Source organism: Notolabrus celidotus, chromosome 9, assembly GCF_009762535.1.
Source record: "Notolabrus celidotus isolate fNotCel1 chromosome 9, fNotCel1.pri, whole genome shotgun sequence".
Classification (NCBI taxonomy): domain Eukaryota; kingdom Metazoa; phylum Chordata; class Actinopteri; order Labriformes; family Labridae; genus Notolabrus; species Notolabrus celidotus.
The window spans coordinates 8,874,175-8,891,460 of record NC_048280.1 but is presented as its reverse complement, the minus strand read 5'-3'; the positions used below and the strand labels follow the sequence as shown (position 1 = coordinate 8,891,460).

General features: G+C 39.2%; 3 protein-coding genes across 4 annotated transcripts; 2 read left to right on the top strand and 1 right to left on the bottom strand.

Moving 5' to 3' along the window:
• The first annotated feature begins 2,471 nt into the window (after positions 1 to 2,471).
• Positions 2,472 to 8,123, top strand: emb (embigin). Its single transcript, XM_034691835.1, has 9 exons — positions 2,472 to 2,605; positions 4,310 to 4,387; positions 4,795 to 4,978; positions 5,148 to 5,230; positions 5,433 to 5,569; positions 5,951 to 6,112; positions 6,859 to 6,979; positions 7,078 to 7,108; positions 7,207 to 8,123. Exons 1-9 carry the CDS (start codon positions 2,533 to 2,535, stop codon positions 7,265 to 7,267), a joined length of 930 nt encoding a protein of 309 aa, XP_034547726.1. The 5' UTR covers positions 2,472 to 2,532; the 3' UTR covers positions 7,268 to 8,123.
• Positions 8,124 to 10,047: 1,924 nt separating this feature from the next.
• On the bottom strand, positions 10,048 to 12,619 carry mrps30 (mitochondrial ribosomal protein S30). Its single transcript, XM_034691834.1, has 5 exons — positions 11,969 to 12,619; positions 11,570 to 11,715; positions 11,311 to 11,416; positions 10,691 to 10,867; positions 10,048 to 10,535 (listed from the first exon to the last, which is right to left on the bottom strand). Exons 1-5 carry the CDS (start codon positions 12,576 to 12,578, stop codon positions 10,276 to 10,278), a joined length of 1,299 nt encoding a protein of 432 aa, XP_034547725.1. The 5' UTR covers positions 12,579 to 12,619; the 3' UTR covers positions 10,048 to 10,275.
• A 126-nt stretch (positions 12,620 to 12,745) lies between these two features.
• hint2 (histidine triad nucleotide binding protein 2) lies at positions 12,746 to 16,682 on the top strand. Of its 2 annotated transcripts, none has more exons than XM_034691836.1 (5): positions 12,746 to 13,595; positions 13,703 to 13,840; positions 14,006 to 14,110; positions 15,715 to 15,787; positions 16,027 to 16,682. In XM_034691836.1, the coding sequence occupies exons 1-5, from the start codon at positions 13,374 to 13,376 to the stop codon at positions 16,116 to 16,118; spliced, it is 630 nt and encodes a 209-aa protein (XP_034547727.1). In that variant the 5' UTR covers positions 12,746 to 13,373; the 3' UTR covers positions 16,119 to 16,682. The 2 variants fall into 2 exon arrangements, with proteins under 2 accessions (XP_034547727.1, XP_034547728.1); XM_034691837.1 differs by having other exon boundaries at positions 13,086 to 13,460.
• Positions 16,683 to 17,286: the final 604 nt, after the last annotated feature.

Below are 17,286 nucleotides of genomic sequence, written 5' to 3'. Positions count from 1 at the left end.
GCTTCACCTGTCTTCAAAACAGCAGCATACACATTTGCTCTGGGTCAAAAGAAAACTTGCAGTCGTAGGAAAGTGAAGCTAGAAGAGCTCCCTCTGCTGTACAATCACAGTAAGTATATAGGGATTTAAGTAGAACACTTTTAATACATTTTCTGACATTAAATTAGATTATAAAACAACACCCACTTTCATTCTTCTCCTTAAGATTTGCCTGTTTCTTTTCTCCAAGTTGTCCCCCTCTGTATATTCAGTAGAGGACCTCTCTGTTTGGACTAATACATGCCCTCCGCCAGCCTCCATCTCTCCCCCTCTCAGAGCTCTCTGGACCTGCCTGCAGCACCAAGCATCATCAGCTTCTCTTATCTCCTTATTCAGCCCTGTAGTGAACCATGAAACTTTCCAAGAGACGTGACTTTCTTGTGGGATTTAAGGTCTGACCACTTCATTATCCCCACAAGGTTTATATTTCTACTTTTAGATCTGACTGGTGGGGAGAGGTCACAGACTGACTGCTGCCTGACACACTGCACTACACTCTTAAATATTTAACAGTAGTCTAAGATCTTATCTAGGGTTCCAATCAGAAGGATGAAATCTAAAATGAATTTTCCTTTTCTTTGTAAGAATCCTGGATTATTTTATGTCCAACACTGAGACTTTTCAGTATCATATTCAGATTATTTGAAAGACAAACAGCTCGTGTTAATAAACTCCAGGGAGAAAAAAATTAAAAAGACATTGATGAATAATTTTAAAGACAGAATAGAGTTTATGAAAAATGTTGGAAGAAAAGCACCTTCTCCAAATCTGGTGGAGACCATTTAAATGATCTTAATGTAAGCAGTCAGTGGAAGTAGTGATGTTTATGTGTGCTGTGGTGGTGCATTTACAACCTGTCAGCCAGGATCCATACAAAAACATGAGGGTGTTTAAGTTAGTGTTGTTATAAATATTGGACGACAGGGTTGTTTCTAGGGGTGGAAAAAAGGACTTCAATATCATACTCAGAAGATATGTTACACAAATGCTCTTACACAACAGAACTTCAGTTGACATTCTTTTAAATAGAGATTTCAGTAATAGAGACCATGTGTTAAAAGCTGAAAGCTCAATCCCAATACTGTGATTTTGCACCTGTTCGGGACCACCAGTTGTTAATTATAGCAATAGAAGCAATTAAGATGAAGAATCACACTGTGGACTTTAACTTGAGACAATGCACATTATCAAAAGACAAAAAAAAGTGTGTGCGCCAGTCAATCCTGTCACTATTTATTTATCTAGCTATTTATTTATTTATTTATTTATTTGTTTATTTGGATCCTCATTTGTTACTAGCAAGGCAGCAACTACTTTTCCTCATGCAAACCACTCATGGAAACATGAAGTTACAGTCCACAAAGATTACAAGATTAAGAGTTGAAGGCAAAATTTACAACTACTCACGGTAACACACAACAGGCTAAATTCAAAATTAAGAATTAAGAAGACCACAACAAACCTGTCATTAGTCATATCATAGAAGAAGAAGAAGAAGAAGAGGTTATACTCAACATTAAAGCTTATCATTCAGTTATTTAATATATTTTATTTATCTCTTCTCATTAGCTGAAACTCACAAAAACTTTACACAGAGTAAAAATGATTTCCTTAAATATCATGATGCAGTACTACACTGCTAATCCACTCAGAAATGCACAAAATCTCTGATCAGAAATAGACTGAAATAGATTGATAAACTACAATATATATATATGCACTTGTATGTATTTATAAGATATTGAAATAAAACAGTATACTATCCTATAGTGATATCACTTTGGAGGAAGCTAATGTGCATAAAACTTTAATTTGATGTATATTTGTCTGTGCTTTCACTTTAGTTATTGGGTTCTTTCTTTCAGATGATACTCCTGCTCTTTCACTCAAGTAGTTGCACAATTTCACTAATAATGAAAACTGCCCTTGTAGATAGTCTTCTATTAAATATGCTCTACAAGTTCTGCCTTTATTCAGTATTAGATGAAATCAACAAACATTGAATGGTTTTAAAATGTGCTGAATAAAAGAAGCAACTTAAGAAAAGCATAGTGACAGTCAGATTTCAAGTGACTTGTTTCCTCTCACTGCTGTTTTCATGAGGGCAGAAGGGTCATGTGACCTTCAGCAACCAGGTCCTCCAAAATGAGCAGGATAGGGCACCTTGAGGAATCATGTCAGCCCTCTGATCTGAATGCTTCTGAGCAAAGAGCAAACACAGCATCATTCTCCTCTGAGTGTTTATTCCAGGGTGTTTTATGTATACAGGGCATTACACTGCAGCACGGCATCAGGGAGGAACTCTGTCTGTCCGTCTGATTGAATTATGGATGGAGTCAGCCACACACAGGCTGCAGCGTGATACCAGAGCTGCGTCACTTCTGCAGTTGGGGGTGGGGAGTTGGGGGGGTGCTGCACGATGCAGCAAGCAGAGAGTCTAGAGAGAGAAGCAGTGAGAGACCTGCACGCAGAGAGGACAGAAGGATAATAACCATGTCAGCCGCGTGGAAGCAGCTTGCTTTTCAGATCCTCCTGCTTTTCATCTCCTGCAGACACATCAATACAAGTAAATGTCTATGTTTGGGTTTAATACTGACTGTATGTGCTTCTGTTTATACCTTGTTCTTCCTTCTCACTAAATGATCTTGTGAGGATCTGGAGTAAATGTCACAGGATTTCAACAACATCATGTACTAATGTATCTGAAATATGTTTTTAAGTTGCCACTTCTACATGTTTATCTTTAGTCTTTTTTAATGATCAAAATTGACATTCTCAAAAGACACAGAAGCTCTGAATTAAACCAAGAGTTATTACTTTAGGAGGGATACAAAAAAAGGAAAACATACACATATGTGAAAAAAAATACAAAAATACGATCCAAATGAAGACAAAGAGTACTTTTAACTTAACCAATATCAGGTTTGCCTCATAGATAATATTCAAGACAAAGTCGTACTTCAGCTTATTGGAGCTGATGTAATTGTACCTCGGTACCTTTGATGTAATATCGCAAGAGCAGCTTTTTTATGAAGTATGAAAGCAACACTGGAAATAAAAAAAAAAAGACAGATTCATTATTTATAGGGTTCTGTCTACAGGCTTCAGGACAAGAATAGCTCACAGACTTATAGTCCCTAAGCAAATTAGAAAAGAAGGAGCCTTCAAAGGTTTGAATTTAAAAATACTCAATTTATTCCAGGCTTGAGAAATTATGTGAAACCAGCGAGTACAGCAATCACGCAACATCCTGGTAACTACCCTGAACAACAAACTGAGAACCACATGTTACCCCATCACACCTCAGGGGTGGAGCCAAACTTTTTTGACTAGGGTGGCTCAACTGAGGCACTGACTTATGCAGGGGTGTTACAAAGCTGTGCAAACACACAAGTAGCATTTATTTACCCTATCTGCATCCACTAATCATATCAACTTTCACTAACACATAAAGTCACTATTTAAAATACGCAAAGAAGGCAATGCGCTACATTAAAATGCCAAGTGAGCTACCAGTAGCCTGCTGCAACCAAGCGGCAACCTCCAGTCTCAAACTATGAAGCCCATGCAGAAGTGTTAGAAACTGCAGTTCTTCGAGAATCCGCTTGAGGCTGGCTGCAGAAACACCGGAAACCACATACACACCAATTCAAAAAAGACGATCTTTAAAGCATTATTAAACATGTTTACAGCCTGGTTAAAAAAAACAGCTTGGCCCTATGTAGCTAATTTCTCTATCGGCACACACTATACGGGGGTGATTTTTTTCTAACGTGACGGTTCAGAAGATATTAAGATTACGAGTTTTTGCCCAAAAAAGGACATGACTGACTTGACTCCCGGCTGGGAACACATAACTTTTGGCAAAGAGGCTCAAACTCCGCCTCTTTATGTCACACTCTGCTTTTTTGAGTTCCACATTTCCAATATTGCTGCCGCCGTCGATTGGCTTCAAAACAGCGCTCAGGAACAGATGGGCGACATCACGAATACTACGTCCATATTTTATTCAGTCTATGTTTGCAACACAGCACAGTAATTAATTTTAACACAAGTCCTGCCTCAGATAATCCAAACAGCCTATCATAGTATAGAATTTTGGAGTTGCTACTGGGGTGGCCAATAAGATCCCAGGGGGCCCATGCCACCCCTGACCACCCCTCTGGATGCATCCTTGTTGCTTACTACAAATGAGCTTTTAAACAAATATTACCTTTCTATACAGTCAGCCAGTGTCACATTTTCATACAATTGTTTGTTTTTCTGCCAGAGACATCCGGTCCAACATCCCCACCTCTGGATCCCATCGGCCCCCTTCAAACGGTCGAAAAGGGTTATGTACTGAAAGGTACATATGAGAGATAATGTCACTGTTGATCTGTCAGCTTTTGGTGTTTTTCAGCTCTGTCTATTTTGAAAGAAGTCCACTGCTACTTGCCACTTGCTGCTTCTTACAAAACTTCTCAGTGCTTTACTCATAGTACAGCAACACTGGTAAGACAGTGTAGACCTGCTGGTTTTGTTAAGTGTCTTGAGATTTGAGGACATTTATAATGAACATACAAAAAGAGATTGTTGATTGACACAGCAAAAATAGATTATAATTTAAGCTGTTAAACGTAATCTACAGTGAGAGATAGATGTTTTTCAGTCATGACACATGCCGCTTCATTCAAATATATCTCTTTTTCTGAAGGATCAGGTGTTAATTGATTTTTCTATTATGTCTGTGTTTAATATCTCTCTTCCACACAGGTAACAGTCACACTGAGAAAGTTGAACTGTTGAACCCGGTCAACCTGGTTCTGATGTGTACCTGGGCGGGTAGTCAGAACAAATCATTAAACATTACCGGCTTCTGGAGGAAAGATGGAGAGGAGATAGAGAACAGCCGAGTCACAGTGCAGCTGAAGAATGAGCAGTATAATCTCATACGAAGGTATGTACTTCACATAATGTATTCATCTTCATCTGTATGTGCTACAATATAGTGTCTTATCTTGTCCCTTTATTCAAATGCATGCATTATTTTGAAGCTACTCTGTTATATGCATTTATGCTTAGCTTTTCTCTGCAGCAAACAAAATCAGTCTGTTTCTGATCTGCAGGTTCAGAATCGTGAGTGAAGAGGACCTCAGGTGTTACTCATGTGTTTTTGGAAGCAAAGCAAAAATAGACTTTGTCTTGGCAGGTACAGATTAAATCCTTTCAGGAGCTACTGTATATACATCATAATTTACTTTTCCCAGACAGACTTTGTAAAATTATCATCTCTCTGAATCCCTGCTTCTTATTCATAATGGAAACCAGTATGTACATGGTTTAAAGGGCTCAAAAAAGAAAAAGAAAGTGCATTTCCATCATTATTCTTCTTTTCCCTTGTTGTTCCCCAGCTCCACAGATTGGTGAGGTGCGAGACAAACCCATAGTCAGCTACGTTGGGGATTCTGTGGTGATCACATGTAAAATAGAGGACAGTAAACCAAAACCAAACACCTGGAACTGGTATAAGGCAAATGATACGGGCAAGGTGGGTGAAAGGCTCTGAGGTTTATTCAGGTTTGAGTGAGATTTATGACCCTGATTGCTGAATTGACACCTCAATTAATATCTGTTTGGGAATCTATGACATAAAAATTTCAAATTAAACATCTAAGAGAACATTGATGAACACTTTGGCAAAAACTTCTGGAGGAATAACTTCAAAACTCATGTGCATTGTTGTTCAGAGCAAAGCTGTTATGAAGTACTGATGATTTTGTCTCTAAATTCCTTTAAGTTAAAAGATACAAAACACTTAAAAGAAACACTTAATAACTCGCCCAACAGAAACTGGTGAATCTAGTGAATAATAACTTTTCAACACATATATGACCTTTGACCTGTTGGAATTGTTTTTTTTTTTTCCTAGGAGCAGATTTCCACTGCTGCAGAGAATCACAAGTATGGAATCAAAAATGAGGAGAGGAAGACCAAACTGCTGGTTCACAACCTGACCGAGGATGACTCTGGCTTTTATTACTGTGGAGCAGTGTACAACATCAGCACCACGATGGGTCATGTGGAATTAAAGGTCAGTGGGAAAGAGATAAACTTTTACAGCTTTTATCAGTTCTGGTTTATGTTTATTTATACTTCTATTCAGAGGGGAGTAAGTTAGGACTATTTTAAGAGTCTAGAACTGACTGGGGCCTTAAACATATTACAACATTTACGGTAGTGAAGTGTTGGAGTCCTAAATCTCAGGTGGTGTCTCTGTTTCTTCTCCACTACTTTTCAGACACTATAAATCTGAATAACTGATGTATTAGCTTTCTACATTTCAAGACTTTACCCAAGAAAACACTGTTAAGAAGCAACATGGGAAGACTTTCACACCATCAGCTTGTTGTCAGGTGGTCCCGTTGTGGATAAACAGCATCATGGATGTCTTTAAAGTCTCTAGTGATCACATAATGTCATACTGGAAATGGAATGAAATGGAAAAAGAAAAGGCCAGAGAGGACCTGTTTGAGGATCAGAAAAGTATATATTAAGTACCATTTTGAAATGTATGGATGAAAAACCAAATAAAAGGAGGGAGTTCATGTGGACTTTGTCTTGAAATCAATACACAACACTCCATTTGAAAGCACCAACGATTACAGTTCATGGTCAAAGATTCAACTAGTAGTTCTCAACCTTATTTTGTTTGTGAGTTACAACTCTTATACACACTAAATATAGAAATGTATACAGTTTGGATTTACCGATAATGGATTATTTGACACTGTCTTAGTGTTGGTTAGTGTTTTCTAAATCTGAATATTCCTGCCAAAGGTCATCAGTTTCTACGAGCCTCTGAAGCCCTTCATAGCCATCGTGGTTGAAGTGATCATCCTGGTTGCCGCCATTTTGCTCTATGAGAAGAGTCAGTCCAAGAAAGATTACACAGCAGCAGGTATTCAGAGGGTTTACACACACTGAGGTTTAAGCTGTGGTGTTATTTGTGTCTTTCCCTGTGACCTATTGATCTTGAAATGTCTTCCTTATTCACAGGAAATGGTGCAAATGATCAGACAAACACACAGTGAGTACTGAGGGGTGGCAACCATTTCTCTAAAGTATTTTTCCTTAATGTTTTTTTGCACATTTGACGATGATTTATGATCTCTATTCGCTCATTAGGTCACCTGGTGAAAATAACGGAGCAGAGGAAAGCTCTTCAATGAGACAGCGGAAAGTTTAAAACAAACAAATGTCTTCGATCCAACAGATCCAGGAACCTTTAAACTGTGGACACAAGTGTCAACAATATAGAGCTTTAGAGCAATATCTCATTCACTGTTTTATGAATTCACTGTTTTCACCTTAGAGCAATAACCACCACTTAAGTGTCACTCCTTATACTCATACACAAGTACAGTAGCTCTTATATTTTGGATTCTTGTCTCACTATATTTCACATGAGGATGTGGTTTTATTTTCTAACAATAGAGATGTTACAAGAGCTGAGAGAGCAAAGCATTTACCTGTTTATAGCCTCACTTCCTGTGGAAAAGAACACATCACCATGCCTTTAACCCCACTCTGTCAAAAAGACGTACTACTTCACTAACCTCAGCTCTTCTTCCGTTCTCTACATCTCTTACTTTGCATCATGATTTGTGAGCAGTGCCTTACACTCCCTGAAAGCCCTTAACTTACCATTCATAGTGTACTAACAGCAGCTTTATGTCACTTTACATTTCTTTCTGTAGCAACGTGTGGCAAACATACTGAGTATCTGCACAACCTTATCATGCATCAAGATATATTATTATATATGTAGATTCTTGTGTGTGTTTGTCATCTCACAGTATAAGATGGTCGGAGAGGTCATCATTCCTCTTTAGGATTTCAGCTGCAAGTCTTTGGTTGTTCAATTGCACTTACCTGAAATATTTGCCTACACTGTGTATGTAAACGAGTACATTAGAAAAACATGACTCACTGTGATTCTGCTGGTTCAACACACTGTATCTCCAATTGAGTTGCATTATGGGTGTTAAAGGTGTGCAGATTTATGTGGAATAAAAGACTTAGGTTGCCTTTCAGTACTCTTATTTCTATAGTAACTCCTGTTTTTTCCCTGAAAGTAGTGATGTTACGAGATGTGCCGAGGCTTCGAAGCGTGTGTCGAGTAATGGAGGGGGCGTTTCCGTGAAGCGTGTATCGAGGCTTGCTTCATTGAGGGGAGGGGCCGAAAATGATGACGTCCGAAGCCTCGCTGCCCGGCTGTACCATGTGACTGCTTCGGCAAGTGGTTCAGATTTTGCTGCGAGGTTTGACAGCCATATAAACCCCTCAGGCTCCGTTCAAAATGTGGGCGTTTGATGGAGAGTTGCGGTCTGTTCAGTCTTCGGATAGAGTTTTGATAGTTAGACACTAGAGTTTGGACAGCGTTTAGAGAGAGAGAGAGAGAGAGAGAGAGAGAGAGAGAGAGAGAGAGAGAGAGAGAGAGAGATGGTTGAAGATTTAGGAGTGAGAGGAGGACAGGTTAGACGGAGCCAGCTAGAAAGAGGGGAGTTAGGTGCGGACCTGTTGCGACTCTGGTGCGGTCTTGATATAATTGGCCCGGGTTCTAGCCCAGCCTGCAGCTTTTTAATTGCATTTTTCCCCCACTCTCTCCCAGTTTCTACACTGTCCTCTCCTCTATAAATTAAAGGAGTCAAAGCCCAAAAAATATAACTTAAAAAAGAAAGAAAGAGGAGGATTTCCCCTGTGTGGCAACATTTTGATTTAATAACTCCTAACTCCTAATAATACAAGCATATTCAGTGCCCTCTTCCTAGTCCCACAATCACTTTCACTGTCCTCTCCCTGCTTAAGCCAATTCCATTTTCCTAAAGTGACAGAAAAATATATTTACACAACCTGCCATATCATATGATAATACCATTTTGGGAAAATGTACACACACAGAATACATTCAAAAATATTTGATCATACACATATATGATCATTTATGTACAGAAATTATTTGGTCATACATTTTTTTGTAATTCATAGTCATTCCCATAACAGACACAAAAATTAAATGCATCACACATTATGTGGTTAAGATCCAGCTGCTTGTAATGATAAACCTGGCCAGTAGGTGGTTTCGTGTGCACATGAAGCTTCGAGTAATGAACCCTTTCTCGAACCAATTGGCTCAAGTGGTTCGAAGCCTCATGAGGCTTCATCTCACCATCACTACCTGAAAGTCATCCCTCACTCTGATTTGATCTTGTGTGACATTTTGGGACTTAATAGTTCAGCTGCATCCCTGACGGTATCAAACTGAGCACCGTGTAGAAATAAAAATAAAAACATGATTCAAAGTGATAAGCAGGCGTAGTTTTATATTTAATACAGTAGGAAACAAAATCTTCACCCAGCTAACCTATTTAAGACTCTGTTTGATGATGTCCAGAAGGCATAATCAATAACTTTCATCTGTATTACATAATCTTGCAGGTAGACAAAGTGTCCTGCCCATCTCTGTCCTCTTGATCATCTCACAGAGCTCCATGATCAAACGAGCTGATTGGTCAGCTAGCGGGGTTTTCTACAAACTGATCTCTGATCCTGATCATAACCTGGCCCAGAGCAGATTAAGAGTTCAGCATAAGTAACCACAGTGATCAACCCAGGTAAGGCGTGGGCCACCTTAGTAGTAGTGAAAATCCTGACATGCATAAATGCAAGACCGACAAAGATAGAATCGCAAGATTATAACAAAGTGTTTAGTTCCAATTTGTTGCATTCAGAGTATGTTCTTTGTGGAGGAATTTCTTTACAAGAAATAGTAAAAGAAGATAAATGAAAAAAAATTTCTGGCTCTGCATTCTCCATTGTGGGCCTCATTCCTTTAGTCTTCCCATCATGACTGTTAAAGGGATAACATTTCTCCTTGATCTGTATAAATTTGACAACTCTTCAAAGTAGTTATATTTAAAACATGTTTGTTATAAATGGCCATTTTAGGTCTAAACAGAAACAGGGTCTATTTGAAAAGTTTGGTTTTATTTATGCATAAATACAGTCAGCACAATAAGCATACATACGTATGTGTGCAGTACATTTCAGTACTTAGTTCACTTTCACGCACCATAACACAGCTCTCTGCTTTTTTGATTGTACACTATACATTTTGACAAAGTTCCTTGAAGTACACATAGTCATAGGAATCTCTCATTAGAACGCTTTGAAGACAAAAAAAACAGAAGAGCTTTACGGCTGATTCAAGAGGAACTGAACCAGAAGTTTTATGACGTCGTCGTTCAGACCCACCACCTCTCCGTCCTGTACGCTCTCGTACAGCTGCAGGCTCTCAGTGCCCCACAGGAGGTTTTTCCTGGGGTTGTTTGCGTTGACCTCCACAGAGAGGGCCAAAGTGTTCAGCTGGTAGCAGAAGAAGGAGAAGAACTTGCCGTCTGAAATCACAGCCTGGGACACAAAGGGTCTGGTGACGTCTTCATTGTTCCAGAAACCTGAGGAGATGAGAGGGAAGAATGACTCCAGTATTAGCACATTACAACATTGTTAACTTATGAGGAAAATCAACTTTCAAAGTAAGTACTATATCATGGTCTCTGCTGTGGCTAAAGATGCATCTTATGCCTATGTTAATGTTCTGATGTCTCACCCTGGTACATGGCCTGAGCTCCGGTCCAGGCGAAGAGGCTGGCGAGTGCGTTGGCTCTGAGGAAGACCTCCACCTGATCAGACTGCTTCATCCGAGCCATCCGGTCTCTGTGATATTGATCTGGTACCATATGGAACTGGGTGTGACCATAACATGCCGGGTCTGGTAGCTTAGATCCTGTTAATAAAAAATCCAGGAAAGGACAGGGTTTATCTTAACACAGAACGACCAAAGGTGGATATAGGTATATGGGATGAAGGGATGAGGATTTTTTGAGTCATGTGTATTCTAAGTGTAATTTTAACATTTCTATTTATCTCTCCCTATGATTGATATCAAACAATGTAAACAACAAGGCCAGACCCTTTTGGCCAGTGTAGGTTAGAACCAAAACAGAATATTCAAAGGTTAAGCATCTCAAATGTTAGGATTACCCAATTGTTAGTGTCTTCCTTTATGATAGATTTAATATCTTTGGCCTTTCGGGTGTCTTTTATACAAAAAAGGAAATTTAATGTAGCCAGTTTTTGGCTTTAAGTGTCTCATTCTCTGCTGTCATGTAGTCAAGATGAAATGTGAGATGAAGGATTACATATTTATCTTTTGTGTTGCTTTGTTACCTGTAAATATATTGTTGTCATACTGTCTTTTGAACATAGGCATCAGGTGAGGAGATAATGTGATCTCTGGAACTTCAGCTGTATAAGAGGCCTCAATCGGGACAAACTGAGAAAAAAGCACAATGACAGAAAGTGATTAAGAACACACAGAAGACTGCCACATAACCATTCTTCATAGACTTTTCCCTGTACATAATCATGCACAGACTTTATTATTATCTTGAATTCTACACAGATGGTAAACCCCTGTGTTTACTACCTGTGGGAGTTGTTGTGTTATCCTAATCTGACTGATTGGTTGGTCATCAATCTGGAACCTGGTTGGCTCTTGTCGTCCTTTTCGGTGCCCCTTTGGTATGATTCTCTGTCCTCTCCTCCAGTAAAAGTGCACCTTTTGATCAAAATCTGACAGAAACACAGCAACGTTGATGGATCAGTAATAAGAAAGGGGGGGGGGGGGGCTGTTACTGGTCCATACTGTCAGCTGATCAGCTGTTTACAAACTTCAAATGTAGTTTCACATGCAGGACAATTAAAGCTGGTGATGATAGTTTGAGGGTGCAAATGTGAATAGGGAGACAGCTGAATCAACTTGTTATTCATTCGTTTTATGTGATATATTTCAAACATGTGACACAATCACTATAATTATGCATACCAAGACTGGAAAGCAGGAACAGAGGGTTGTATTTGGCCAGACCATGGTTAAGTCCAGTCGCCAGGTTTCTCAGAACAGGTCCGACCATCTGTTCTTGCGCTCTGGACAGAAAAGGCTTACGCTTCTTCATGTGCCACTGCTCCTGTAAAATCACACGAGTGACCAAGGAGCGGGTGTCCGCGAACGCATCATTTCCAATGCCCGGCACAGTGCTCTGTGCAGCCGCTGGTGTTGAGCTCTCCACCCCCTTGCTCTCATCAGGAGCACCCAGGTTGAATTTTTCGGGCAGACCCGGGATATATGCAGTCTTGGTAAAGTGTTGGTACCATCTGTCTGCGTTCCGTGCAAAAGTCTGAGGGTACACCACAAATTTCTTCCGCTGGATCCGAGTGAGAAGGGAGAGCTTCTCGTCCACTGCAGAGGCACATATCTTCTGGACTTGTACCTCAACCTGTCGCCGGCGAGCTGATTTACTTTTAGCCGTGAGAGAGTGGACTATGGGGGGATACGTGGGCTCCTTGATTGCAGCCTCGGTGTGGACAAGCTGTTTATTTCTTAAAGGTGGCAGGTTTCTAGGAAACAGCAAGGGCAGTCGTGTGCGGGCCGCCATCTTTTCCGTCTTAAACGTCACTTCCTGTCCACTGACATAAATAACTGACACTTAACTGTCTCTTACAAAGACGCCCCCTGTTGCAATAAACACATAATACATTACAGTATTTTGCTATGTTCAAACGTCTGAAGATCTAACGCTTTATAGAAAAGACCTAACATAACAATGAAGCTAGTTTAAGCACGTCAAAATCCATATTCAACATATATATTTTATGGAGCCAATGTTAGCATCGTTTCTAGCATAGGGGGAACGTTGGGGCTCTTGAACACACCCTTGTAGACGTTGGTACAGTGCTCCCTTTGCATACAATGATAAATGTCGGACATTTCACATTCATGAAAATGGTTTGACTTATTGAGGGTAGATTTTTATTTCCACTTGTGAAACTTGAATACGATTAACAGCGATGTAATGTGTTACAACTGATAGGCTGAAAATGAACTTTTGATTCGTATTTCACTGAGTTGCAGGGTTTAGTTTACAGTTGTGTTTGACTTTTACGGCTGAAATCAACACTGTTTGTACAAATATCGTCCTTTCAATTCAACTTCTGATACAACAACATCTTCAGGCTTCTGTAGAGGTGTATGCTTTCGCTGTAGCGTACAACACATTTAGGGAAGTCGTATTTTACACGCTGTAAGACAGGTAGGTTGTTAAAAATACCGATATACCTGAAGGCAACACTAACATACAGTGCAGAGTTTTCGTGACCCAGCTTGGTGACTGTGCTGCTGCTGCCAAAAGTGGAAATAAAAACCAATTTATTAAGGTTACAAACATCTAGCTATGTATTTTCGTCAGATTTTGCGAACATGGATCATTGGGACCAGAGTTGCTCACCTTAACCGTGTGCACCGCGTTGTTCGAGTTGAGGTATCTGCTCTTGTAAACCGACTGATTATTATAAGCATTTTATTTATGTTGACAGCCGCAGAACATGTGGGCAACAAGTGTCCTACCAGCCTTGGTGGTGGCTGTGGAAAACCCGCTGCACCCAACCACGGAAAGGTTGGGTTCACTGTGTCCTTCATGAGTTGTTGTGTTGGGTGCTATTAGGAAGTTCTGAGCCCAGAGCTTCTATTTACCTCTGTGCCATGTGTGTGACTGACCCACAGAGACCACTGTGCACTAAAAGTGACGAGGTGAGACTGGCAGAGGAGGCCAGCAAGAAATATGGCTCCCCAGCTCCAACCATCTTCTCCAAAGTGATTGACAAAAGCATCCCAGCAGATATAATTTATGAAGATGACAAGGTAAACAAGCATCTCCAAAACATGTAGGGTTATCTCATCTGGGGCTCTCTTCCACGTGGAGTCCAGAGATAAATGCACATAAACAAGTTAGGATGCAGATACAACGATTTCATGACAAGTTGTGCAGTTTAACACTCATTCATGTTGTTTTTGTGTTTTTATCAGTGTTTGGCATTCAGAGATATCAGCCCACAGGCCCCTGTTCACTTTCTGGTTATTCCAAGGGTCCCAATTCCCAGAATAAGTGAGGCCAAAGATGATGAAGCTGAGGTAAGTTTGTCCATTAACATCTACATTCAATACAATGACAATGTATATGCAATACAAAGCCTCAATGGCCCTAAAAGACTGTAAGTAATTATTTGATTTAACCCCATTTACATAAAAGAGCATCGTAAGATCCGCCATCAATGTTTAGTAATAAGGCTTGTCTAACTACTGTAGTTATAAGGTGCTGTGTGGGGTAAGCCATAGGTCTGTATGAAATTTCATGTGCCAGTCTTTGGTCAATAATTGTGATGATAGATACGATACCAAAGAAAATTCTTTATAATCTTCCAAATTGCTTTAAAAATGCATCAAAACATCCTAGAATTGGTTAATTTTTGCGTAGAATTTTATTAAATTGCATTGTATTTAGGACCCACATCCTGGTGAAATCCTTCAAATGAAGGACACATAATCTGATTAAAAACTTAAACCAAAAGGTGATGAATAATTTAAAACATCAACACAGTTACAGAGCTTTTATTATGTTAATATCCATTTATTCTACAAATATGATCCTCAAAGTATATCCTATTTCATCAGATTCATAGATGAAGCCCATGTCAGTACTTTGTGAAAGTCTGTTTCATTTTAATGATCAGTAAGCAATGTTCTTTAACTGCAGGAATCACACTGTATTATAAAGTAATATGACTGTGGCTCTAAGTTTCCCTTGCCTATAATTTTTCCTGTAACTGAAGGGGCCTAGCTCAAACTAAAAAGAGTATAGCCCCAGACCAGACATGGACAAACATAGAGTATGTGGACAGGTATGTCAATGTACTTCAGGCCATCATATAGTAATGTGTATCTGCAAACTTCAAAATCCTCAAACAAACACTGGTGGGACATGTAAACTCCTCCCAGCTTACCCCCAGGTTCAGACCCCTGCAGGACGACGAGTCATTGTGTGTAGAGAGTGTGTTTGCTGAGTGCAGCCCTTGGGACATTTTCACACTAAGAGTGGTGATCATTCAGCATCTCTTTATACACCACTGTCTCTGGGTAGAGCCTTCAAATTAAACCAGATGAAGATGATGTGGCTCACTTTTCTGAGAGGGTTTGATTTTGTTTACTGAACATAAACTGTGTGTATGTGTCCTTACAAATACATTTATTTCAATTCATATTTGAGAGTAGAAGCAAGGGCATTTCATTGATATGGCACATGGCATTAGAGGAAAAATTAATTCTTTAAATTAAATTAAATTAAATTAAAAATTGAAATTAAAAATTGAAATTAAAGCAGAAACAAGTATGTCTAATTCATTATCTTTTTATGCCCTTTCACTTTGTTGACTTCAATTTATTCAATTCATCCTTCGTCATTCATTTTGGTGTTTGTTCTCTTTCTTTCTTTCTTATTAGGATTTCCATTAGCACAGCTGTTTCATAATTTATACTTTTGTTTTTGATAAACTTTGAATGAATAAAGTTTGTCCTTTGTGATCGCTATTATTACTATTATTATTATTATAAAGTGCTGCAAGCAGAGTTTGAGAATAAAGCCAGAACTTCCAGATTAAAGCTGGACCTGCTTTGATACTTAGAGAAATTATTGTCACTTCATCCTCAGCTCTGTCATCATGCTCTTTTGGTCATTCCAGCTCTTGGGACATTTGTTGGTTGTGGCCAAAAATCTGGCCAAACAAGAATCTCTAAATGAAGGATATAGAGTGGGTAAGTTCTTTGATGAAGATGATGAAGGTTTGTGTGTGTGTGTTGTCTGTGTGTGTGTGTGTGTGTGTGTGTGTGTGTGTGTGTGTGTGTGTGTGTGTGTGTGTGTGTGTGTGTGTGTGTGTGTGTGTGTGTGTGTGTGTGTGTGTGTGTGTGTGTGTGTGTCACTGTAATTTATTCAAACATACAGACTGTATGGCTGCATGTAGATTGAGTTCTGGGTATGTCTCTGTCCTCTGCAGTGGTCAATGATGGAAAGCACGGTGCTCAGTCAGTTTATCATCTTCACATTCACGTCCTGGGAGGAAGACAGATGACATGGCCGCCAGGATAATGCTTTGTTTTAGTATGTCTGTTTCGTGTTTTCTCTCTCCGGGCCATTTTAGATATTCAATCTCATGATCTTGACTTGATTTCTGATGTTGGAGGTAGATCATCCTTAAATTGGGATACTTGTCCTCTTTTCTCTGCTAAAGATTTGCATCGACACCCAGAATATAAATGTAAATATGTAGATTTTGACTCGTGTAAAAAGAAATGGAAGGAAGTTATGTTTGATGTCGCTGCACTCAAGAAATAAAAACACCATTTCTAATTTGGAGATCTGACACTCAGCTCAGTTTGTTAATCTTACATAATCCAGTAATTACAGCAAATGCTTGTTTATGTACTCGTAACAATAACAGATTCTTATCAGTTGATAGTGCAGACACCTCCAGTAGCAAAATGATCCTGAAATAAACTTAGATTTTTGACATTATTCTGGATTGTATAATTTTGAACCAGTAACAGTCACTGGGAAAGAAGCACCTTTGACCTCAGTCTGTGGCTTATGGGGTGATCACTGTTTCAAAATAAACCACAGACATCTTTAAGTTGTCTGCGTGACGTTCAGAAATTTTCAGAGTTTTGTCTGCATGAGTGAATATTTGAACCATGTGTGTAATGTAACATGTTACCACAGCCTTAATGATGACTTATATCCTGGTGTGAGAACCAACAATGACTCACTGTTTGTTCAGGTCGTCAACAATCTTGATGCGCTGCAATGTTAAAGGCTGAGAGTTCGAGACCCAACAGACACAGGGTTTTAGTGTTTATTATAATTTTAGTCTGTACCTTTTTTGTTTTATATTCTGGGTTGGACTCACCGCTGCTCTACAGTAAAACATTAACTTGTTTTATTTTTTGTGTGTTTTTTCATACTTCCAAAAAGCATAGTGTCTACAAAAGCACAGGTAAAACACCTTACAGTTAAACTTCTCTACCACCTCCAGAGAGACACCAACAAATACAAACAAACAATAAGATCAATAATATTAAGGTTTCCCCTCACTGTTAAAACAAAAAAGCTGTGAAAACTCAAAATTTCAAGGCAACTGTCTGCACTAGTTTTTTGAGTTTTAAGGCTAACTTGAAATTTTACATTTGAGCCAACTGATTAGTTTATCATTCATATGTAGTGTAACTTATAGTTTTGAGTTATAAATTCTAAGAAGTGA